This window comes from Pomacea canaliculata, linkage group LG4 (genome assembly GCF_003073045.1).
Source record: "Pomacea canaliculata isolate SZHN2017 linkage group LG4, ASM307304v1, whole genome shotgun sequence".
Classification (NCBI taxonomy): domain Eukaryota; kingdom Metazoa; phylum Mollusca; class Gastropoda; order Architaenioglossa; family Ampullariidae; genus Pomacea; species Pomacea canaliculata.
This window is the reverse complement of record NC_037593.1, coordinates 14,135,273-14,160,405: the sequence shown is the minus strand read 5'-3', so window position 1 is coordinate 14,160,405 and position 25,133 is coordinate 14,135,273. Positions and strand designations below refer to the sequence as shown.

Genomic DNA, 25,133 nt, shown 5'->3' with positions numbered 1-25,133 from the left:
AATTTATACAAAAATCTTTTACAATGGTTACTTCCTCCTCGACAGATAGAGCTAAAGGGGATAGACATAGGAAGCAGGAATAAGCCCTGAATATTAGTTCTGTCGAAGGAGGTGGGGAAAGGAGGGGTAAAAGAGGATCAGACAGCTGAAACAGGGTTAGCAAATATACCGTTATTAACACCACGTATGTCTGTGTATACGTACAAGGCAGAAATCGGCCAAATATCAAGATTAGCAAGGTCCTTAAATAATTTTCATGTTTTTAAAAAATAAAAATTGGATATATTTGTCCGGCTAATCAAAGCCTTATAGGACTTCTCATCCGAGCAAACACCGTCGAATGTTTGAACAAGTTTGGCAAAGTTTTTCTGTGGCTTCCACAGGCAACCAACGGTCTTGTGTTGAATGCACGTGGCATTGGAACTTTGGTCAACCGAGCTTTAACTTGAAAGTCCAAACTTGCTAATGTATTTACCAACACAATAATTTAGAATGGCCTTAAGCAAAACTAACCTGAAAGACTAATAAAGTATTTACTCCGCTTGCCCAACCCAGGAATCGATCTCTTAGTTGTCTGGCGGCACCTGCGTAAATCATTACCACTATTAAACCATCGCCTCCGAACTACAAATCGTTTTTGTGATTGACTTTCTCTTCCCTGCCTTAGAAAAAAATTTCTGAAAGTTAATTAAATAGGAAGGGACGTTGAGTAAGTGGGGGCAGGGAGGCTGGGGATTCGAAGAGGGAGGAAAGGCTGCACGAGGGCAAGCCTGGCTACACACAACAATAAAGGAGTTGTTGCGGCGCCACTATACAAGTGTGTACCCTCGTTCTGTGGTCACCTCAGGTCAGCTAGACCCAGGACTGGGGGCTAGGAGTCGACTGCTGACTGGGCGGGCGGGCGAGCTGGGAGGTGCTGGACGAGGCCAGCCGGGTGCAGCGGGTTTTCTGCGATCCGTACTTGTATTTCTGCTGCCGCAGCACGAACAGCATGCGCAGCTCGCGCCGGAAGTAGGCCCCCGTGATGGAGTACAGGAAGAAGTTGATGCAGTAGTTGACGTAGAAGATGGCGCGCGTGATGAGGGCCACGCCCCGGAAGTAGTCGAGGTCGGCGGGCCGCGCGAAGGAGGAGACGCTGATGTAGTGCGACGCCAGGAACACCTTGAGCCACGTGGCGAAGTACGGGACGTTGAGGGCGATGAAGCAGAAGCTAACGACGAGGAGGATGAGGGTGAACTCCAGGCGGATGACGCTTTCCTCTGTCACCACGCGCACCTGCTTTTGAACCGTGAACGAGACACAATAACAGTCATTTAAAGTGGGCGTTCGTTACTTTTGTTTATCTTCTGACACCACCCGCCTTCTATTGTTTGCTTAACAACAAAACAAACGAAAGCGCAGACTAATCATTCACTGTTCGTTACTCATTATTATTATTTTTTTATCCTTCTACCTGCCCACCATGACATCCTTCAGTATGTCAAGATATTCCAGATATTCCTGCAAACACATTTTTTACGTTCACTCGTTCTCTCTCGATTTTTCTCTGTCCACACCCTCACACAAAGCACGTGCACTGCAGTACAGGTCATGTGATCTCTACCTTGCGACGTTTCCTGTTGTGACGTAAGAGCTTGCGGATGATGAGCAGGTTGAAGACGGTGATGATGACGAAGGGAACAAACGTGATCATCACCGCGTAGGTGGAGTCCAGCACGAAGGTTAGGAAGCGGTGGTCCTGGTGGGAGGTGCACAGCATGCCCACACCTGGCACGTGATGCACCTGCGACAACAGCGGCTTGTACACGTTGACCAGGAACGACACCACGATCAGCCCCACCACCAGGCGCCGCGTCGACGACGTCGTGCAGATGTCGCGGCGCCGGAGCGGATGACAGACGCCGATGTACCTGGAAATCAAACATACACAATATAGGGTTAGAAATACTCTGGGAAGCTTAAAGGGAAATTATATTATAAATATATTATATTAATTATATATTATATATAATTATAGTAAATATATTATATATTATAAATCAAGTCAGCTGGCAGTCTACCTTTCGACGGTGAAGGCCACCACGATCCATGCGGAGAGGAACCTTGACACGTAATGCAAGTACATCACCATCTGGCACGACCCATTAGTGGCCATCAGGCTGGTATTGTCTTCTTCCTCCCCTTGCAATGCCTGGCAGTCCCCGGATGAGCCACTCCACCAGCACGTAGAAGACGAGGGCTGTAAGGTCAGCGGTGGAGAGGGCCGCCAAGTATGTGGAAGCCGAGAGGGACCTCATGTTCCTGGAGACGAAGACGCAGAGAGACAGAGTGTTGCCGATGAGGCCGACCAGCAGGACCATGGGTGTAACCATCCGTAGAAGAGACGGCCGACCACGAAGACAGCCGGCTTGCCCCCGGAGTCACGCAGGTCAGCCAGCGAGTTGACCCCGGGAGGTAGGGAACAGTTGCTGGCGTTCAGCCAGGCGGAGGACTTGGAGGCGACGTAGGATATGACCTGATTGACATCCACCCTCTCGTCCTCACTGACACAGTCGAACATTGAGGACGAGTTCATCTAGATAAAAGACAGAGCAAACGACATTTTAAGTCGGAGGGTGGATGGTCCTCGATGGAACAAAAGATGGTGGCGAAAACTATTGTTCCCACAAAAGAACACAAAAATGCAGTCCATACTTCGAAGGGAATATTGTCTCCCCTTTGAAACCCCTTCTACAAATCTTTTCAACACAGACTCTTGATAAAGATGTGAAGTGTCTGCAGAAAAGCGAGGATTAAGTTACGAGACAAATCATCCATTTGTTGTAAACACCTCGACTAGTCCCTTCTCGAATTATCTCTATGACGTCTGACTGAGTCCTGCTGAAGCTGTTACCGCTTGCCTCCCTTGTTCCTGCAGGTTTGAGCTCTGGGTTGAGCGAGTTGCCATTAACATAGTGTGAAGGAAGGACCACACACATGTTCACACTAGGGAAGGTGGCAGCTCCCCCACCACGTCCAAAAACACGAACATACCGTTCCTTTGACAAACACAAGTATTTGACCAACAGGATGGAGCGTGCAAGCTAGAAAAGACACGAAACAAGGTAGTGACGACACGCGAAACTTTGTTTCAGGTTAAAATAACACCAACAATAATAAAACTCACAAAAAGAAAATCGAGCAGACACATCCGATATTAATTAAGCGCATCAACAGTATTTTCATAGACTGGCAGGCGAGAGTAATGTACCCTGGAGATTTTCTGTTGATGTTATCTACTTGTTGAAGAACAAATGAATGTATTAATGTTTTTTGCTGTGTAACGGGATCCCCCGGTGCTGATACGTCACTGGTAGCGGCACGTAACTGTACGAGCCTGCGCTGTAAGGCTGTTTAACCTCGTTAAGTGCTCGAGGGTCAAACCCTCGAAGTGCTCCAGAGCGTGAGTGTGCGTGTGTGTGCGTGTGTGTACGTGTGACGGCGCTCCAGAATGCTGCTCTTCATAAATGTTGTCGGATACACCACCATGCTAGCTTTGCATACTTACCCTCTTTTTAAATTTACTTAACGACGTAATTTAAAACTGTTTATTGAGGTTCACGTGCAACGAAAGGCTTTGTCGGTTGAAATAACGCACAGATGAGTAAATCATTATAAGGTTGGTAAAAGTCAATCAAAAAGTGTGCTTTAAGTTTGACACAATCTTAAGAATTTTCTGCGCCGAAAAATTTTGTAACTATAGAAATTATTACAGAAATTATATAAAGGCTTTTTGATAATGAAATATGGGAATTACACGCGAAACATAACTTTGTCAACAGATAACTTTAGCCTTCTTTCTGACTTGCTGGATGGCGGACCACCAGACTGTGGTGTTTCATCAGACACTCACAACACGGACCACGAGATCGCTATTCCCCTACTGGAAGTCGAACCACACACAACCAAACTCCTCTGAAAGAATATCCACCCAGTTCATGATTGTCCGCAGTAAAATGTGCTCTATGGCCGAGAGTTAACATAGTCACATTGTCTTCATTTTACATCTTGATTGTGATGTTGTTGGGAGCCACCCTCTCCAAGCACGCAGCTCCATGACAGACACCCACACCATCATCAGCAGCGATGATTAAGCTGGACATAGCATCAGGTTTACTACCAAGTACAGGCTGTACCCATCTCTGGTAGTGCCTACCCTATGTGTATGATACTATTGACACAAATCGAGGTGAACGTCCTCTTCAGCATCATGATCTTTTTCATCAGAAACCGTTTTGCAAAGCTAGAAAACGAAAATATTCCAAAGAGACACAAGCACAAGAAAAAGGCCCTCAGGTTCTCATAGTAATTAAACATACCTACATCCCTTGGACGAGGCCTTCAGGTTATGCTGGTCCTTCAGTGCTGGTCTTTGGGAGGGCTGGATGGACTTCAGCGTCTGACAAATCTCTGGTTCCTCAGGGCTGTCTTGAATATACGGATTATTCCTCCCATTGAGGAATACAATATATCTTGATCATATAAATCTCTTATTTCCTTCTAGAACCAGTGACACTTGATTTGTCAGCAGGCGACAACTAAAAAACCAACATGAGAACTTGCCAAAAGCAAGGCACCTTGGAGTGACCAGTCCTCACGCAAAGCTGTCACGAGCAGCAACTTGGTTCAGAAAAAACACACTTTCGTCTTTTCTCCTTTGTCTTGCATCGTCCTACATTGTCTTACATTTTTTGGGCATTGTCTTACATTTCCAGCGGCTCAGAGCACAAAGGAGCAAGCTGTTCCAGGAGCCGAATGAGCTGCTTTCCCAGCGCTTACTCAAAGTGGTTGACGAAACTCGCGAGTCCATAAAACGATCAACATATCTGCTTATCTCGCACACAGTCAATTAATTCTCCCCCCAAAACCCCTCCCTTTCCCCCGACAGCAAAGGGGAATATCTTGTTGAGTTTACTAAGGCTTTATAGCCCATAGCTAGTCCAGCTCTGTTAAAGGTGGTTCAATTTTTCTTCCAATGGCTGTTCGTCTAACTTTCCACGATGGATGGCTTTTCCTCGTGCTTTTTTGTTCCTTCTTTGTCTGGGAATTCGTTGGCAGCTGCTGGATTTTCTTTTCTCCCTGAAGCGAATCGTGCTGAGTGAAGCTCCATTCTAATCTTGCAGATTATATCTCCTCCATTCTCCCCCATATACCTTCCCGCCCCCATAACTCAACCATCGTGTCCACACTCCCTTCCATCCTCAGCGAAGAATAGCCAGAACACATAAACACCAATTAGCCAACAGGACGCCAGTCTCCCTAGCGACGCACGCCGGCTAACTAGCAAGGCAGTTAGCATAGTTGTTAGCATAGATACATCCTTAGCAGCTTAGCATCCTTTGCTTTCATTTTAACATCTCAAAACACAGAGAACAAGGATTAGCAAATCCTGCAAACCTGAAGACGCAGAGGACTTCTCGGTATTTTCTTCAGCCATCAGCAGGTGGTCTCAAGACTTTTGTACAATTCCTCAACAGCATCTGAAGACATATAGACAGGCCATGGCAATCCCTCGGGAAGAGGAAACAGTTAACACACTCGGCTTTGAAGACCAGACTTTCTGTTCCCTTTGAATTGAATGCCGGGAATGTCGACTGCTTCGTGGCTTGCCTGCGAGATGTTACCACTGCATAATTTTTTTTTCTCTTCTCTCCTGTTTGTGGTCCAGAAAGGTCAAGCAAAAATCACAAAATTAGCTACATGTCCTCTGTGTACTGTGGGGACAGGTTCAATAATATTCAGGAAAGTATGAAGGGGAGATCACTGATAAACTACCAAAAATCTGATTAAAAATAAAGATGGATTAAACCATTGTGGCCATGCGTTATGGACGGAGAAAAAAAAAGAATAGAGAAAGAGGAGTGGTAATAAGCAAGAAAAAGAAGATGCAAGTGAAAATAACACAAAAGAAAGAAAAAAAATAAGATAAGGATAAGAAAAAAGGCAACCAAAAAAGAAAAAACCCATAAAGGATAAAGAAGAAAGAAACCAAAGAAGAGAAACATGAAAGAAGAGAAATGTAAAAAAAAAAAATTTAGGAAACACATGTAGGCACACTAAAAGATGTCATTTGATGCAGAAAATGGTTTCAAAAAATAGTGAAATTCTTCAAAGAAACGAAAGCCATACAATAAAATAAAGACAGCAGCAGCAGTCAGAAGGTATTATTTTACTTGAGGACGCACACCCAAGTCTGGAGCACACCCAGTGAAACCCACGACGCAGATACCCGCAGCAAAACAAAGAATTTTTTATTCACCGGTTGACATCCAGAGGTATATTTTTTTAAAGAAAAAGGAAAGTTTATCAGACTGCTCTTCGCCTCTCCAGGTCTTCTATTCAATAAGGAGGTTTACCCAGCCTGTTACCTACATGGTAAATCTACTATCTCCAGGTAGCGGCTAAGACCTGTGATAAGGGTCAGAGGGTAAACCTACCCAAATCATTTTTTAACAGCCAGTAATTATAGGAGGTGGACCCCATCTGAAGAGTTTCTCCCAGCAAGAGTAAATTCTGAGATGATCGTTGACTTAGCTTGACAGAAGTAAACAGAATTTTTGTGGATTTAACAAATAAGCTGCTAGATATAATATATAGAAATGTTTGCTCGGCAGAACTTTAACTGAATTCACAATCTGAGAATAGCAGACATCATCAGGCCTGGCGATATGCAAATTTGCGCCTTTGGCGAAAAGATATGCGCAATCTATCCCCAGAAAAAATGTCGAGCAATTATTCAACAAATAATGAATAGTTTCTGGAAGTAATATTGAAGGTTTAAAATCTCGTTTTCTATGCTTTTTGCTATGAAAAGGAAGTTCTTGTTCTTTTCAGTCAAGTAAAGCTCACTGGACATGGTTGGCCATGCGAGACAATCTTTAATGGAACATGGTAATGTCAGATAATTGTTAATTAATTTCCACTTTGAGAATCTTTGTTCTCCACGAGCTAAAGAAGCAAACAAGGCCACTATGTGGCGATATTTAAGAATTCTATGCCGAGGAATGAAGATTAGAACTTCATTGGCCTTCACTTTAGTCTTGGAAACTGTCAACTGCTGAGTGTGTTCTCGCGAATCAAACAGCGACAATGCCCACTTGTATCATGTAAGCCTTGACACTTTATTCAAATATCATTTGTAAAAAGGTATCTATACCTCAAATTTCTTATTATTTCAATATTCGTAGATAAATAAATTGGTAGCCAATCTATGTACATACAATTGGTCGTCATTCATCGCTTAAAAAACAAACACGGCTTCCTTTGTGTCACGTGTTGTTGCTCGCGCTATAGGAACTCCCAAACTCTCCTAACTGCTAATTACAGAACCGGATCCATTATGAACAGAAATTGGTAGTCATTATTTTTCCTGCAAGCAAATTTTGTTACACGAAAACAGGAGGATTTCCTCTTGAATCAAAAATAAGAAAACTTTTTGTGAATAATGAGTTTCTGTAATTACACGTCATCGTTGTCAGACATTTTGTGCCAGAAAATCTTTTGCTGAGAATTTCCTTGTCACTTGTACCACTCAAAGCACCTTTTATCTTGGCAAAGGTCTTCTGATCACGCAGAAAGTGGAAAGAGAAAAGAATAGAAACACCTGGAAAAGGTGAATGAGAAAACAAAACACGTCAGACAGTTAGCCAGCCAGCCAGCCAGCCAGTCAGCCAGGTAGTCAGCCTGTCAGCCAGCCGTCTCTTGATTGGTTTCCAGTCATAGGGGAGCACATGGATAAGCTCGGTAGATAAACTTACGGGTGTTTCTGGTGACAGTGAGCAGGTCCTCTTGTGCCGGGTCACAAACTGTTGTCAACAGGACTCGTGGTGTCCTCCGAGTGTGCTGACAGTGCTCCGAATAAAGTCTTTGGCTTTATATTCCATGTAAGAGACCCTGAGAACCCCCTCAAACACTTGTTCTTGAATGCCTGGACTCTCGTCTTCACATCGGTATAGTCCACGTTTCACATTCGTAAGGTCGGAAGTTGTTCAGATTGTACTAATAGCACGTCTAATGTCGTGGATGCACCAGACCATGTCCAGCCTAGTCATTGCTGCTATTGATGTCGCGATCCTGATACAGATATCTGTCGTGGAGCTTTGAATATGGTGGCACTAAATTACTGAAACTTGTATGTTTTCGAGACGAACCTGTTCAAACGAAATTATTTGATGTAATAGCGTTGATTTAATCTACAATTTTTTCATAGAATCTTAAATGTATATAAGTCAATACTAATAATAATGATACTACTAATAATAACAATAATGATAACAACAACATAAATTTTGAGGGATAAGCAAGGAACGTCCATTGCAAGATAGGACACATACGGGTACATGACGGGACAGAGACCTATGCTTCTCATTGACTGCACACGGTCTATAAAGACGAGTTTAGAGAATTATAAAAGCATGTCCTCTTTAACCCAAGACGAAAGTAGACCCTTCCGGGTTCAAATAATCAAATGAATAATCAAATAATAAATAAAATTAATCTTCAAATTGCTGTTTACCATTCATGGCTACGATTGTCCTGCACTCTTTAATGTACTTCTAAATGATGAGCAAATTAAAAAGCTTTGGTTCGCAAAATTCGCTTGGATTTATGTTTATGTGTGCATGTGCGCGCAGATGCTTTGTAAATGCAAGTAATTTCAGAAAAGTGTTGACTCAGAGAACAGCAGTGCCAGGCAGCCTGCGATTGTACACGAAATGAGGCCTAAATTACAGCTTGACCAAACAGACTAAATAGCAGGCTAATTTTTTAGGAGATAATTTTGTATGGTTCACGAATAATGCTATAAATATCAAATTGGACCCTTGTTGGAAAAAGTTTTTCCATCTTTGATCTTTGCTTTGCCGTTGCCCATGACCATAACTTTTCTCTTGTCTTTTAGTAAGATCATGCAGTTCTTTGTTAGTTCCTACTGTAAGACTTGTCTGGAAACCGCAGTTTGTAAATTCGCCTTCCATGGATGTAATTCGATTGTTATTATGGTGGAGGGTCTTACGCATGATGTTCTCCAAGATGCTGAGCAGCAATCATAGGGGGCGCCTTTGACAGAAGCCGACTTTCTTGTGAAAGGCGAAAGATCAAGATTGCAGCTTTCATCTTTAATGACACTGGCTATTTTTAATAGAAGTCGCTGAAAGTAAGACTTCCATAATAAATCACATCTGTCGATTCATATTTTTTTTAGGTCTTTGCGGATGAGTGATGTCCTTCGTATAACTTCTCTCCATCAGCTTTCGTGTTTGCACGTTGATGTCCGTCAAGACATTTTTTAAAATGTTGATTTGTGAATCCGCTGGGTTTTTTTTTTTTCTATGTCCTGAATTAATGTCTGCTCCAATTTCTTTTAGATGACTTATTTTTATTGCCAGATAGGCGTCATCTTGTCATTAATCAGATCATCGGCAATGTCGTTTCCGGACTCAAACTTTCTTTTCTGCAAGTTCTTCAGAAAGCTCTGTAATGTTGCTCTGTCACAGCAAGTTTCGTGTTCAGTAAATATGGCTGACGATGTGCATTTCCTGGAAGCTCAGCTACAATGTTCTTTAGCGTGATGCGCTAACATGATTTGTGTTGATGGAAATATTTTTATGTCCTCCAAGGTTCGGCCACTGCACCAGTGAGTTGAGCTTCCATACAAACACCATAACGGCTGTCAGATGAGCATTGATTGTTGACACTGAAGGTTCCATGCAATGGCAAGGTGCAGACTGCATCTATACTAAAGACATTCACCTTCTGAACATGAGTAACTACACCCACCGGGCACGCAATGAACTCTTTGCTTTGGGACCAGATTCCATTATTATTATGTTAAAGAATACACTTTTTTTGGGGGGCTGGTATTTTTGTGTGTACGGCGTTTCTCTTCCCTTCATGTTTTACCTTTTCCCAAACCTCTATGGAGTCAGAAACTCAAGGACTGACGGAAGTTGTTGCACCAGACAGACATCGACTTTGTGCCCGCAGGGCTCTAACCCCTAACCTATCTGTTCGAGGCAATCATGTTCACCATGTTTCAACATCAGTTATCTCTTTAAAAAAAGGTCGCTGACCATTTCTTTCTTCCCTCTTTCTTCGCCCCAGAGTGCGTGGTGTAGAACCGGGTCTTCACGCCATTAAAAAAAAAAAAAAAACAAATTCGACTACCCCAAATCAACCCTTCGGATTTTTCACTGGTCATTTTCTTTCCGAAAGAAAACACATTTGTTGTCTTAAACTGTTTCGAAGAAAATTATTTGAGCAGAGTCAATAAATTCAACTTTTGGCAGTTGTTTGATTGATGATTCTCTTTTCCGCTCTTGAACCTAGAAGTGATCTAGTGTCTAGTGCAATATCAATCAGTGTTTAGTTGATATAGCCATGTCTATTAATGTAGTTTAGAATTTGTTTAGTGCTGCCTGCTTTAATCGGAGCTTCGTCTAAAGTTTTTTCAGTGCGGCTACACATATTAAGTTCAGTCTTGTTTAGCGTTTAGTGCCTCTCACGATAGTAAAGACTACGATTGTTAAGGTTTGGTCAGCTGTGGGTCTGGGCAAACCATGTTGACTTGTAAAGAGCTGACGGACCGGAAGTGAATGAGACTGGGAGCGACGTCCCGTGAACATCCCAAGCGGCAGCAAATCGCTTGGCTCTGAGGCCACTAAGATGCTTGGTATTCACGCAGCTCTGTCTACAGACAGCGGCAAGACCCGTATGTAAATCCTAAACCTGCATTGTTACAACGAACTTCAGTGTGTAACGGATCGGAATAAAGAAGATAACTTCCACCAGGAATCGAAAGGAAGACCAGCTCAAGAGGCGTTGTTCACCGAAGCAGCGATACGCTGAAGACCCTTGAGACGGAATCAGTTGGAACACAAACCAACCATGAGAGTAAAGTGAGTAAAAATGCTTTATCTTTTTCTGAATTGAATTTTTACGTCATCATCACTCATCACCAATAATAATACTAATCACCATCATCATCCATCATCATCAATAATGATAATCATCATCGTCAATCATCATGATTGGATCAAGTACAAGATTTGATCATAATTCACAACAGACTGGACCGTCACGCAATTGTAGTCTGTCATGACGTCATCGATGTACACACACACACACTCTCTCATGGCATCATTTGTGTATTCGGTCAGCGATAAATCCTTGGGGCACTTATTATAATGACTCTTCCTATGACAGCCTGCGTATGCTCTTCCCGAGGACGGAGGCTGTCATCCCTCTCTCCAAAATGGATCAGAGTGTCACTGCCCAGCGGCTTGGTTTTCACGATTGTAGCAGATTAATCCTCCTTTCTACCCGGACTTTAGGGAAGATTTTTTCCCGGAAGGAACTAATGCAGGTCACGCGACAGTAGGTTTACTCTCGGCTTAACCTTTACACCTCCCTGAGGGTAACCGTTGGTGGCGTCTAGACGCACAACACGTAGCAGGCAGCTAGGCTGCTCATGAACGGACACTCAGGCTATCGAATACTTGTACCCTACGAAAGAGACAGAGAGACCATCTGGTTGGCATCTAACCCCTTCTTTACTGGCTGCAGATTTTTGAGTAAATGTTAAACAGTCTTACTACTTAATATGGTTAACAGAACAACCGTCTTCATGCGCCGCAAAATCGCTAAAGTATACCTAACCTTTGACAACACACTGAAAATATTTATAAATGCTTTTATTTCCATTTAAATGATCAAGTAGATCTTTTGTAATGCCAGAAACCATATGGTACACACTTGGAAACTGTATTGAAGGGACATAATTGTATCCCTTAGCTTGTCTAGATAATCTGATCATCCGAGACGATGTACAGACAGAAAACTTGCTTAGGACAGAAGTTTGGCGAGGAAGGACAAATAGTATTCCGACGTCAAGTACTTATTATGCCTCTGGCTAAGTTCATCATCTTGTCTGAAAACAGCCAGTCGCCCATTTTCTCTCTGAAAAACTGGGTAGACCCGCCGAACCCACACCCTCACCCGCTGGCACTTTCTTATCAAGCTGCGGGCAAGTGTAATGGTCACTCCTACCTACCCAGACCACACCATCTTGCCCATCTTTCCAATCAGAGGGCCGAGGATGAAAAGCTTCTTTTCAATTTTTTTCCAAGAAGTCTTCTGACCTCACTGACACCAGAACCTTTTCAGGGGATTTAGGTGAAGGACTCCCGGCAACAATAGAGGACTTTGATGAGTTTGTAAGTGTGTGACTTTGTTGAGTTTTGAGTAGTTTTCTGTGCAAGGAATATTCAGTTCATTAACTCCCTGTAATAATATCACCGGAAATGATGCGCGCGCGCACACACATTCACAAGGACTACACACTGCTTGCATAGCTAGGCAAATGAAAAAAAAGTCCTAATGACAGCTTGTTTTTTTAAAGATGTTGAACACAGAATGATGTTTGTATGAAAAATAACAGAGTGCCCCTGGAAGAAAGAACACTGCGCGTGCAAACAAACTGAGATGCTTTCCTTTTTGAAAGAGATGTTTAGTCGAACGGAACCTCGGTCGTTCGGCATTTGGAAATGGAGCAGTACATCAGAGAACATCAGTCTGATACTCATGTCTTATGTCAAACCTGTTACGGTCTTCAAGCAATAATTTACCATTTTATCCTCCCTCCCACCCACATGATACTAACCCAGATCCTGTAACTAATGGCAACGTTACAGCAGAGCTAAATGTAAGAGTTTCGATTTTGGTTTAAGGTGCATCTGATGTGCTTGGTGGGTGTAGAAGTCGGTCAACTAGGAAGAAGATTACATGCAAGAAGGGGAGGTAATTTGTATGCGATGATCACAATTTGTCCATGTCACAGCAGGCAGATGGCGGGCTGGCCGCTTGTCAGAGTCGCAAGGAGCAAGCAGACCGGCCAGATGCCTTAATATATTGCCTCGACTGCGAATCTGATTGAATTGTCATGGATGTGAGAAATGCTGATTGCTGTACACGAGGCGGCCAGATTCTAACAACTCCGACTACCGTAACTCCAATATCAGAGACAACGGTCCGACTACAGACAGACTTGCTGATGCCTTCTGCTTAAGACCGCTAACTGCCGGGCCATCTTCTTCCCCGTAACTCTTTGCACTCATAGCAGATGAACTTGGGACCGAGGTCAACGACCCAGCACGTGACAGCAATACATTTCTGGCAAAGCACGATGCCAGATACTTCCGCACGATGTCACCTGCTTGGTTCGTTGGAACAAGAGGAGCAAAGTCTTCGAGTTGATTACGGTTGACCTTTCCCCTTGTCAGAAATATGCTACATTTAACTATCTAATTATGTCGTTGGTACACCGTGATAGTTGTGGATATTCTTTGGTAAATATGGAGAAATCAGGCTCAGAATTTTTTATGTAATTTAATAATGAATGCTTTTGTATGCTTTTCTATGCCAAACTTCAAAAGCACAACTCACAGTACTGTCTTTGAAGTGTTTCTGATTATTTAGATGTAGCTTTTTACTTATTTAACAAGATTCCGCATCACTTAGTCATCTTTCCGCATGGAGATAAAGGAGAGGAATCTATTAACCTCTGGGACTAGCCTCCCTTAGACACCATCATGCCATCTTAACAGGTATTCGTGAGCGGAATAATGTCGTGTCACTGGGAAATCTTGTCCGGTCTTCACAGCACTTGTGAGCCGAGGTCAGATAACACAAAGAAGCCCATATCCCTTGCAGATGGCTGTTCGGATGGCGAATGGGCATGAAAAGAGGCGAAACACATTTCACATCACCTCCTTCATCCGCCGACAGCTGCAACAAATTGCAGACGACAAGAACGTCCCGAGGTGACGTCTGAAGAAAAGGTGAAGTAGTGTTTGACTAGTTTTGAACTAATCAGCGGCCATTTCCTTGTCGAGGACGTTCAAAACATCTTTGTTTTCATCGAACAAGCCATTGGTGAGGTCTTCAAGATTGCAGAGCACGAAGACTGTGCCGGCAGCCACTTCTAGGTGGTAACTGGCGCGAAGGGGGGTTAAAACACCACTTCAGACATTCTTTTAACATTTTGAACTGAGAACGAGGCAAGATGATGCTGTACTATCAGCCTCGATATGGCTAATCACGCACTACACTCCAGACAGAGCGCCTACGTGACGAAGCTTATTATTTAGCTGATCGATTTCATTTTTGAGGAGGAGTTTGTCTTCAGTCTGGGAGAAACTTTGCCGAGGACGTCAGCAGGTTGTGTATCTAATTTCTATATAAATCTGGCTGGTTGCCTAGTCTCGGTCAAAAATACACTGAGCTGTGAATTCAATCTGCAACCGGGGAGAGGGAGGTGAGAATCTCGTGGGGAGAAGAGAAGGGAAGTACAACACAGAGAAAGGAGCAAGGAGGAGAGAAAAAAGAAGGAATAAAAAGGAGAGTAAGCTCATATCCAAGTTCAAGCATTGCTGCGTGAACTGCTTGAAGATTGAAAACATTCTCCAAGAATTTGGAAGTCATTAGTAATCTGCTTTCATAGCATATCCTATAAATATCTGCTGTGATCGGGTAGCTATCAAGATTTAACGAGGGGACTGGGACCTGTGTTAAGTCGGGTGCCTCGTCGATAGATCATCCGCTCCTCCACAGCTCTCTCTCCCTCTTCTTCACCGTCGGGAGGGTTAGGTGAATTTTTGCAACGACAGAGAAGAGCCGACGAAATGTAAATGCTGCAACACCTTCATGCACGCAGCTTCAGACAGACGAGAGATAAATCTGACAACTTAAAGAAGCATAAACTGGAAGGTAAATAGAGCAGAGACGACACTCGGTGCAGTTGCAGCTTTCAACAAAACTTTGCACGCGATGCAATGAGAAAGATCACCCGAAAAAAATTGAAACTGCCAAACTGAGTTAAGCACAAAGTGGATAAAAATCCACATATTTTCTTACTCGATGAACTCAATAGAGATGATTTTTTCAAAGATAAAAATCAGATAAAAAACCCAAATTCAGACTACGACTGCTGTGCACAGCGTGACAAAGAATGCGTTTCCATGGTATTTACACGAGCATATTTATATGTAACTATAACACATCGAGACAGAAGTCGGCAAGACACCAAACTTTATCACTTTTTCTTGCTGGACGGGCACCTTAGAGAATTCTTGGATTTCTTACCTGGTAGATAATAAAATCTCTCGAGAAATACACCCAGTCAGCATGTTCATCATTTTTGTATATTGCTTTTAGCATCCCCGATAATCTATTCATTTATTGCAATCACTTTAAAATATATTGAAATTCCTTAGTGCACTAAAGAGAAAAAATTAGGTCATTAAAAAATTAAAAGAACATGAACCGATGGTCGTAAGACATTTGCATTGAAATGAGTCTCATTAGCTGGCTGGGGGTCCGTGGAGCCAACAGCGTTTGAAGTGGGCGCAAATCTTTTAAAAATAATTCGGGCTTGAAGGTGGACACCGTTTCAAGAATAAATACTGCCTGCTAAGTTAACGAGTTTAACGAAGTCTTATTTGAGAACTCCATCATTTTTTTTTTTTTACTTTTGCTTCTTCGTGCAAGATTGTGCTGAGAACACAAAGGAGATCATAGATGTCCATGTCTTTTGGTCTTGGCAGCGCGACAGAACAAAAATAAATTAATGAATATTTTATAGAGAGGCGTCTAGGGAAGGAAATAGCAAAATAAAAATTAATAGAGTCAAAGATGATAGTGAACTGGCTCACATCCTCTTCCCCATATATATATTAGTGAATGTTTGCCAAGGTGACCTGTGCTTACTCTTGTTTCTCGTAGGGTTCGTTTCAGTCTTTCATGCCAAGCTCACAGCTCGCATCGACAAGGGAAATATATCTAATATTCTTTTTTGTATAATTAATAATAATTAATTATTATTATTATTATTATTAATTATAATTATTATAATAATAATTAAAGGAAACAAGATTACCCACACTCTTTTACATGTGTAACGGAATTCAGTGGAAATTGAGCTCCGTAAAAACACAATGAAACTTTAATAAATGGCTTGAAATTTTCTAGAAGAGGTAAGCATAAAGGCGACGGACTTAATTCAGGTTTCAAAAACAGTCGTACTGTTGACTTGTTTTTGTTACTCCGAGATCGCATTCTCCTCTCGTCTCTAGGTTTTTCAACCTTGATTTTTCTTTCGTCGACTCAGCATTTTTCTCCTCCAACCCATCACAATTCTCTTACCCTGGTTCATCATCACTCTGTGGACTATGGCTGCGTTGGTGTCGCACGTATCTGGATGACCACGTCATGTCCGTTGGCAGAAAATCTGTGGCTTTTTTCATTTTTTCCCCAACGCTGTCCTTAATGACTAATAAGTCCGACCATGACTGAGCACAAGTAAATGCATTCTCAGCATTTTGCGAAGAAGAAGTTTCTGTTCTAATATTTCTCTAAAGGTGTAGTTTTTTAAAGGCATTTCGGCTGCGTATGTCTCCAGAGGTCGCTGTAGCAGATGATGTTGAATTTTAACAGGCGGCTTGAGAACGATAGGAATCGTATAACCTAAAAGTATTATCAACATCCATCTGCTTTCCTTTCATCTGTACCACTAATAAATGCTGACAAGTATATAGTTGATAATGTAACAAATTACATCTATGAAGCATTCGAATTGCAAAACAGTTAACTATTTTGTTCATTATACAGTTTGCATAGCTTATGATGTACATTCTATTTTTTTTATATTGTATTTAGTACTCTTGAAAGGGTCCGAAGGCTTCTTCAATAAATAAATTCAATTTTCTTTCTTTCCTTTATTTCTATTCAACTCTTTTGTATCATCAAGTTCGGTAGCAGCGAATGGAGGTGCAGCCTGGTATCCTACAGTGCTTTACACAGTCACGGAGTCTGTGAATACGTCACACGAAGACAGAGTGATTATTCACAGGCAGCTGCCTGCTTGCAGACCTGACCTATGACTGCTGGTCACGGAGTGGGACAAGACCGGAAGCTGCTTCATTAACACACTTGTCAGCGGCTGATAAATGTTTTGGCAGTTATTGATCATTGGTGGTGACGTCACCGCTATTATTTAGCAGAGGTCAAGAGGTTCACATGGTAGGAAAGCATGGCTGGTGGAATAAATTTTGTCGGTAAATGTAATTCAGGGTGAAGAAATGGTAGAGATTAATAGGTATATGCACACGTATGTGAGTACAAACATAGAAGAATAGATCTACGTACACAAATAAATGCACACACACATATAAATCTATAAAGAAGACATAGATATCTGCGCATGCACACAGTCACACACACATACACACATTTTTCTGCACATGCACGCATAGAAAAGACAGCAAGATGAAGAGTGTTGACGTATTGCTTACGTCAACGCAGTCTACTAATTACAATTATAATGACATCATAAACCCTAATGACATCATTTACAACTTATTACGTCACAAATCTACCATTTAAAGCTTATTACGTCACACTCATGATCTTTACAATTTATTAAGTTCCAGCTCCATTCACAACATATTACGTCACAAGACCAGTATTGATGACGTATTTCGACAACTCCATTCTGTTGGTCTGATTGGAAGCGCACTGAAATGTCGCACGCGCGGGTCTCGTGCTGTTCAGATGCAGGGTGAGGGGGCACGACTTCTCGCTAATTCGAGAAAACGCGAGATCGATTCCGATCTGGCGCGAGGCGGTTTCTGAGATTCCCGGTCGGTCTTAACTCGATGCCAATGTCTTGCAGAGGAGCAGACTTGGGCGACAAGGGGATTTCCGACAAACAGACAGGACCGACAGTTGCCTCCCTTTGCGCCTGGCTCTGAATAAATAGATACCGCGCGTCCCTTTTATGTATTCGGCATACAGGGCTATGGATGTCTTGTGTATCCACATAGAGACGTATGCATTCAGTGTTCTTGAAGAAGGACCATTGGCTGTACGTTCCAATTTCTTGGGTTGTTTGAAAACAGAAATGTGAAAGTTCTGAAGAAAAGTGAATACAACCTTAAGCCTGCGTATCTAGAAAAAGTTGATTAAATCCCGAAAAATTGAGTCTGAAGCCGGGGAATAAAACTAGCCGGTTCGATACCCGTGTTTATCGAATGGGTACCAGACCCTAGACTAGGCTGATGAGGATAGGGTGGCGAGGGAGTTGAGCAGGTAACTCCGCTTACAACCATTCAAGACCTAGTCTTTAGCACCTTACTCCCCAATGACTATTCCACAATTACAGTCTTTTTCATGATTTAAAAAGATGTAAATACATTTTCTACAATGTTTAAGCAAGGATATAAACTATTTGTTAAAAGCACACATAAAATGAATATTTGAATATTATATCGTATAGAGTAATCGAAAATATGAGAATATAACACTAGGAGATTCGAACAAAATTTACTAGAAAATTGAGTGTGAATAAAAATGGAATAGCATAATCACAAATGTATCAAAACAGCTGCAGTGGATTTAGTAAAAATGTAGGATAAATTATTGTTTCGTAGTAAAGAGATATGGATAAGAGCGCACACTAATATTATATTGTTGTGATAAGAATGCAGGTCTACTATGGAGCGAAACAAGAAACTGAATGAAATGTTCAGATCCGCCTACCAGACTCTCTAGTCCAGCAGCAGCAGCAGCAGCCTCGACACTCATGTCAGTAGCGTAGTCTGAATCCATAGTTCATTCCCAGATGTACTCCAGACTTGTGCCAATATCTACAAACAGAACATTATACAAATGGATTAACAAGGTAAAAGTACTCAAAAATGTATAATTGCACAAAATGCTAACATTATAGAGATGTCACGAGAAAAAAAAGAAATTGTGGCAGATTTTATTAACTATGCTTGCCTTTCAAACGCTACAGTTAATAAACCATTTATGCGATTTTAATTTTGAATCTTTAAATGTAGTGTCACAAAAGGCGATGAAAACTTCCGTAATTTAAAAATAGTTTTAAATTGTATATTAAAAAAAAATCAAAATATAAAATAGGTATACATTATTATTGTATTAATAATTTCATCTTATATATATATACATCGCGCGAATGTGTGTGTGTGTGTGTAGGATATTTTTATATGACATTAGCCGAAGAACAATGAAAAAGTGGTTAAAAATGTTGCTGATTTGGGAGATGAAATCGGAAGACCAGGCGACTGTAAGTTTAAAACAAATGTACCTCAGGGTTTAAATCATCCAGACATAAACCACCAGAGAGGTTCGGCACACGAAAACATAATTGCCAATGTCACTCTTCTACTGCAGTCTGTCTTCACAAGATAAAGTCGTTTGCTTGAAGCAGTGTGGGGACACTGGGAGATTTCTTCCCCCGTCACGGCAGTTACAATGGAACTTATTTCTGGTTGCAAAGCCCAAAGAAAGTTTTTTCTCTCCTTTTCTGTTACTGTCTCATAGGTGGCAGTGGCATCGGCAAGATTACACACGTCTTCGTAGGGACATTTCGGGAAAGGAGACCACAGTCTTCAGACTTATTGCATGGACACTCTATACAGTTTGGTAATTTGTATTCAGGCAGTCGCACACCAAGCGTGTTAAGCATTAATGAAGCAATAGTATATATAGATATATTTCTCTCTATTTCGTGTTCACACACGCACATACCGATTATGTTGCTGCAAGGGTAGACACGTCTAACCTTTGTCCAACAACTTCTCTCAGAAGATATTTGGAGACAAATCTGGACGATCGTGAAAAAAATACTGACTTGATCCATCTTTTTCCACTTCCACTTCCTAACTGCCAGAAGTAGTGAGAAACTTCGTATCCTGCGAAATGAATTCTCCCACAGTCTGTTATCGTGTCAGTAGTGATGGACGTGATATTGATGGACATAACACTTCTAAGGAAAGCAGTTTCCATCGTTATTCTGTGGTCTTTCCTCGCACTGAATACGGAGGAAAATCTAATAGATCATTAGAAGATGGTATGAAAGAAAATCAGACAAATTCAGTTGGAAAATCAGCGGTTCCTTCTCAGACAATTTAATAAAAAATGATTAGTGAGTCGGATTGTTAGGTAATGCAATGTAACACTCCAGTGATACAGCGTTCCTTTATTGCAATCCCACATAAATGGTTTGACCATTGAATTAGGGTCCTGCAGACGTCCCTGGCCTCAAACTTAGTTTCTTTTAAAGGAAAATGAGATTATCATCCTGCACACATGCCACTGTGCCTGAATTTTGACAAGTTTGTTTCGCATATCTTTAAAAAAGCTGGAACTTTGAAAACACTCGCTTATCCAGCATGCATTCCAAAATGTTTACATTTCATAAAATGCGTTTTTAAGCATAAACCTTAAAACTACCAGAACGAACCCGCTCGAGCACATTGAATTCGCCACTGTTTATCATCACTTTCATTTTGAGTTCGGTTCCTTACTTTGGTGCAGCACCGTTGGTCCGGCGACATGTTGGCTGGTCAAGTCACCCGTGAAGACATTAGTCTGAGAGCACAGAAGCAGTTAGTTCATTACACAATTGCATGCTTTCCATGTCTCTTATGTGTAAATCAAAAGGTTATTAACAGACAATGTCAACTAAAATTATTTTACTGCGTTCGTTACGAGGTTTGTCGACCCTCGCACCAGACTCAATCGCCTGATGGAAATTCAATCTCAAAGCAACCTATTGCAACCACCCTTCACTCTCCATAAGCCACGGTCAATGCCTTTCGTTAAAGTCCTCCGAGGAAGAAAAATTCTTTCTGAGAAGCTTGAAAAAATCTTGAGGTTCACTGCCACCTAAATGGTTTTGTCGCCACTTGAATCTTGAGTTAGTGCCGGCTTACTGAGTCGAGAGTTTAGTCTGGAAGAACGACATCCACCCGAAACCTTTCCCTATACCCCAGTCCACTCGACACCACAAAAGTTCTGATTTCAGTCGGAAATTCTACTTAAAGGAGCAGCTCTAGTGAAAAACGTTTACTTTTTCAGGAATGGGATTTTTGACTTCATGCTGGACGAACCTTCCTCTCAGGTCTCGCAGCCTCAGAGCATCTTCCCTCAAATTCCGTTAAAATGGAAGCCTCGTCAGGATCTCAGTTCGCGCCAGAAGGCGGGGAATAAATCTGATTAAATTTCTGGTGTTTGCTCTCGGAATCTGCTGGTGCAGTAAGATGAGGATATCAGCTGTGAGAAGCATACTGCCATGTGACATTTACCAGAAGGCGTGTCCGAAAGTACTTCTTAACCTCTCCATTTCTTCGTCCGCCCGACTTGATTAAAAATAAAAAGAAAAAGAAAAGTTAGAAAATTTTTAAAAACTAGAGCAATCGAAGACAAGAGAAATGGAGAAAGAAATTGAAATACATAAAAAATAAACAAAGAAATACTTAAGGACAGAAATAAATAAATAGGAGAGAAAGAAAGAACAAAAAAAAAAGATAGAATAAAAGCTAGGGAAATTGAAGAAAAACAGGAAGAAGGATGAAAAACTGAAAAAAGAGAAAAAAAGACAAAGAACAAAAATGAATGAAAGAAAGACGTTAAAATCATCAACTTTCTGGTTTAATTAAAAAAATTCCCAGTCGGAGCATCCGCAGTATTCATCATCAGAAACCCAATATTTTAAAGTGACATTGTCCAAAGCCACCAACAGAGATCGGCGTTTCCTTTACAAAAAAAAAAAAAAAAAGGATAAATATTATTATTGACAGCAGAAGTGAAATCGGTTCCTTAAACAGGCAAATCGCAGTGAGTTTTCATTTCCACTCGATAATTCTCGGATGATGCATTGGTCACACGGGTCTCACGCGTATGAAACATTTATCAGTCACGAAGAGCAAACACTACAGGGGAGACAACTAGCAGTCGCCATGACCAGATATGACTTGAATCTGCTGGCCATTCCACAGGCTTTTATTTTTAAGCATTTCCTTCTTTTTGTTTGATTTCTATTTTTGGGCTTAATGACTGCGATGATTACAAAATTACAAACTCTTTCTCACGTATTGTGTTTATTTTTCATAAGTTTATCAGAAGTGTGCAGGCGACAGTTTTTCATTTGATTGCTAAGAACGGAGAGAGAGTGAGAGAGAAACATAAAAATGGGGATGTGGTAGAGAAGGATGGAGGAAGAAACAGAGAAGAGATGAACGGAACAAGTTATTTTAAAATTTGTTTTTAACAGGAATACTAGACAAAAATTTTCCGTTTTGCCAGTTAAATTCACTGAGTAGCATAGCAGTATGGCCTGTTGTTAACCATCCATTCTTAATGGAACACGAATTCTGTAACATATATATATAAAATATATTTCACGCTCCATACAGTACGAGACTGTAATGAACACCGGATAGCGTGGGAGCCTGGGGAGCTGTAACAATGATTGATATTGTCCTTTATTGAAGGATAATGCACTTAACGGATTACATCTGCTTCAGTGACTGTTTTTAAGAGATTGCATTTGAGACTTTGCTGTACCTTTGTGGTTTGCTGAACTCCCCTGGGCTGCATATCGGCTGTTTATCCCAAGGTAAAATTACCCTAGTTTAGGCGGTAAACCAGCTGGATAAGTGTCTCCAAAGGGCAAACTCCGATTCCAAAATCGCTTGTGTCTAGGTCAAAGGGTGAGGCTTGAAACGTACAATCAGAAAAAAAAAAAAAAAAAAAGAAAAAAAAAAAAAAAAGAAAAAAAAAAGAAAATCGAAAAAAGCAGCAAGTAGATATTTAAAAGTCAAATTTAGTATTTGCTCTGCACACTGGGAAATATTTTTGAAAATTTTTATTTTCTTAGTGGTCAGACCTGTGTCGTCAGACTAGTGTGGCCGGAGTAGGTACCCGAAACAGCAGAGACACCAAAAAAGTTTGGTTCATTCCAAAACTAAGACGTCGATGTGTCTGGATTCGAAGGGGTGAGAATAATAAGATAATACGTGCCTGTATCCTACCAGACTCAGTCCATACAGCATTTTCGATTTACGGTAGACGTGCAGCTACCAGCCCACAGAAGAAAGATCTGACCAGGTAATGAGGGTATTTCGTCAATTATTCGGCGCATGCGCATTGTGAGCTGGTCGGTGGTGAAGGCAGATGCGGGGTCAGGTTATTTTTTTTTTTATTTTTCAAAACGAACTCAATAATATACTTGAGAGCGAAATGGTCGTCTGATGGCGCCTGACATCACTATGTTCTAGACAAATACTGCAGTGGATGTGAGTATTGTTCACTGTCAGCAATGAGTTATCCTCCTTGTCCCAAAGCTAAACATCTTCCTACGCCCCTGGACTGTATGTAAACGAAGTTCAGATCGTAACACGTTCACCAAGAGATAATCTTCTACGCCTCGTGTGCGAATCCTCGTCTCAAAAAATTAAAACTTCTCCTCACATCGCTTGTATCTAGCTAGTCCTTCCATCTTGTCTGCTCATGCGTGTCTCCTGCTGGTCGGCGAATAAGACTAGCTGTTGTGTGAATGTGACTTCAGAGGCGAGTGGCACTTTATCTTCCTTCTTCCGCTCACTGGACATGGCCCGACTGGCTTCCGGATCCACAGGCGGCGCTGGTCTTTCATGGAGTGTCTCGGGTTGTGACTAAGTGGCGCGGACAGGCGGGCTTGCTTAGTTTGCGCCAGACAAGCATTCATTGGGATAAAGGTAGATGACGATGCTTGGCGACAGGACCGTCTGCACGGCCCCCCTTCCGACCTTTGGCCTCATCAGCTCTCCTCATTCTGATGACGTCGTCTGTGTCGGGCTGGCGGGGCTACAGTTGTTCCAAGCACGTGACTTCGTTTTCCTTCAGAAGCGTTTTCTTCAGGGTAGCAGACTGTTACTGAACTCGGGGTACAACATAAACCGAATGTTAAGCTTTGTTTTGTTGTGCTCATCTCCACCCCAATCACCGAAGAAAGGTTTCCAAGTACGATCACCATCTTTGTCACGGCGCTAAGGACACTGTGCCTGTCAGAGTTCTCACGTGCTTCTTCTGTCAACTCTAGAACACCCATTTTTCCCTAACATCTGGGTTAATTGGGTGGAGAAGAGAGGTCAGACAGACTTTCACATCTTCCACGAGGTTGTAGAGTACACAGGATCCCTTTACTCAAAAGACACCGCGTGAGCAGCAGCCCTCCGGCAGGAAATCAAACTATTCTACAAAAAGCTGTCCTATATTCCACGGAAAATAAATTCTCGTCAGTGCCTTAAAGCTCATCCCCAAGCTAGACGCCAGTTAAAGATGTTTCTTTAGAAAAGTTACTCGTTGCTAAACATCTGAACAGAGATGGGGTCCTTTGAAACTTGATGACTAAAGAGAACGGCTTAAATTCTCCATAAATCCGGGTAAGTATGCGGTGTTTCTAGATAATGTCCCGATGTGCTAGTCTAGTTCATATGCTCCTGCGTTTTGCACCGGATGACCCTTCTTTTCGGCCACAACCTTAGTCCCTGGATTCTCGTCCACCTCTTGGACACTGTGGTTGCCTGAGGACTCCAGTAAACGACTTTACATTACGTAGATGACTTCCTGTAGAATGGAGGTATAAGTGTTTCAGATTCTACACTTGCCCTTAGCTCGTCTGTACAAACTTGGTTTTCTCCTCAATCGTCGCAAGTCCCCTCTAGGAGTTTATTTCCCTAGGGACACATTTTGCAGACATTCACTTGTAGCCTATCTCAATCTGTTAGGGATTGGTAATTGCTTTTATCACTTTTACTCCCATCTTGACAGCCCTCTCAAAAAAAAAAAAAAAAAAAGACGAAAAAAGACGAAAGCAAACACTCACTGAGATAGGATAGTGACAGCTCATCATGACCCTTTGAGGACATGGAGGTAAGAAAGACGGATTCCTCTAAAACATTGGGACATGAGAGCACGGCGATGAAGTTTCCACATCTCGAGATATCGATAACTTGTTAAGAGCAGGCTAATAAAACTTAACAAATGATTATCTTTTTCTGAAACTTTGGTAATGAAATACACAATAGGACCAGCAGCGATCCCTTTTCTTAAAGACGCTCAAGAATAATAAATATTCTAGTTTCCGCTATTCTCGTTCAAATTTCAGCTTGCAAGATGGAGCTGAGTTCTGAAACTGAGATGACAAAGAAAACACCAAGACATGAGCTCGCAAGAAGTATTCCGATCCC

The 25,133-nt window shown here is 41.8% G+C and overlaps 1 protein-coding gene across 1 annotated transcript in view; it reads right to left on the bottom strand.

Annotated features, from left to right (window-relative positions):
- The window catches only part of LOC112562868 (probable G-protein coupled receptor 139), an 87,133-nt gene that overhangs the window by 3,674 nt on the left and 58,326 nt on the right, over window positions 1–25,133 (bottom strand). The window contains 6 exon segments of the mRNA XM_025236440.1: window positions 962–1,275; window positions 1,604–1,910; window positions 2,061–2,182; window positions 2,184–2,368; window positions 2,371–2,575; window positions 18,631–18,737. Of these exon segments, the coding sequence (XP_025092225.1) occupies window positions 962–1,275; window positions 1,604–1,910; window positions 2,061–2,182; window positions 2,184–2,368; window positions 2,371–2,575; window positions 18,631–18,699 (1,202 nt within the window). The 5' untranslated portion in view covers window positions 18,700–18,737.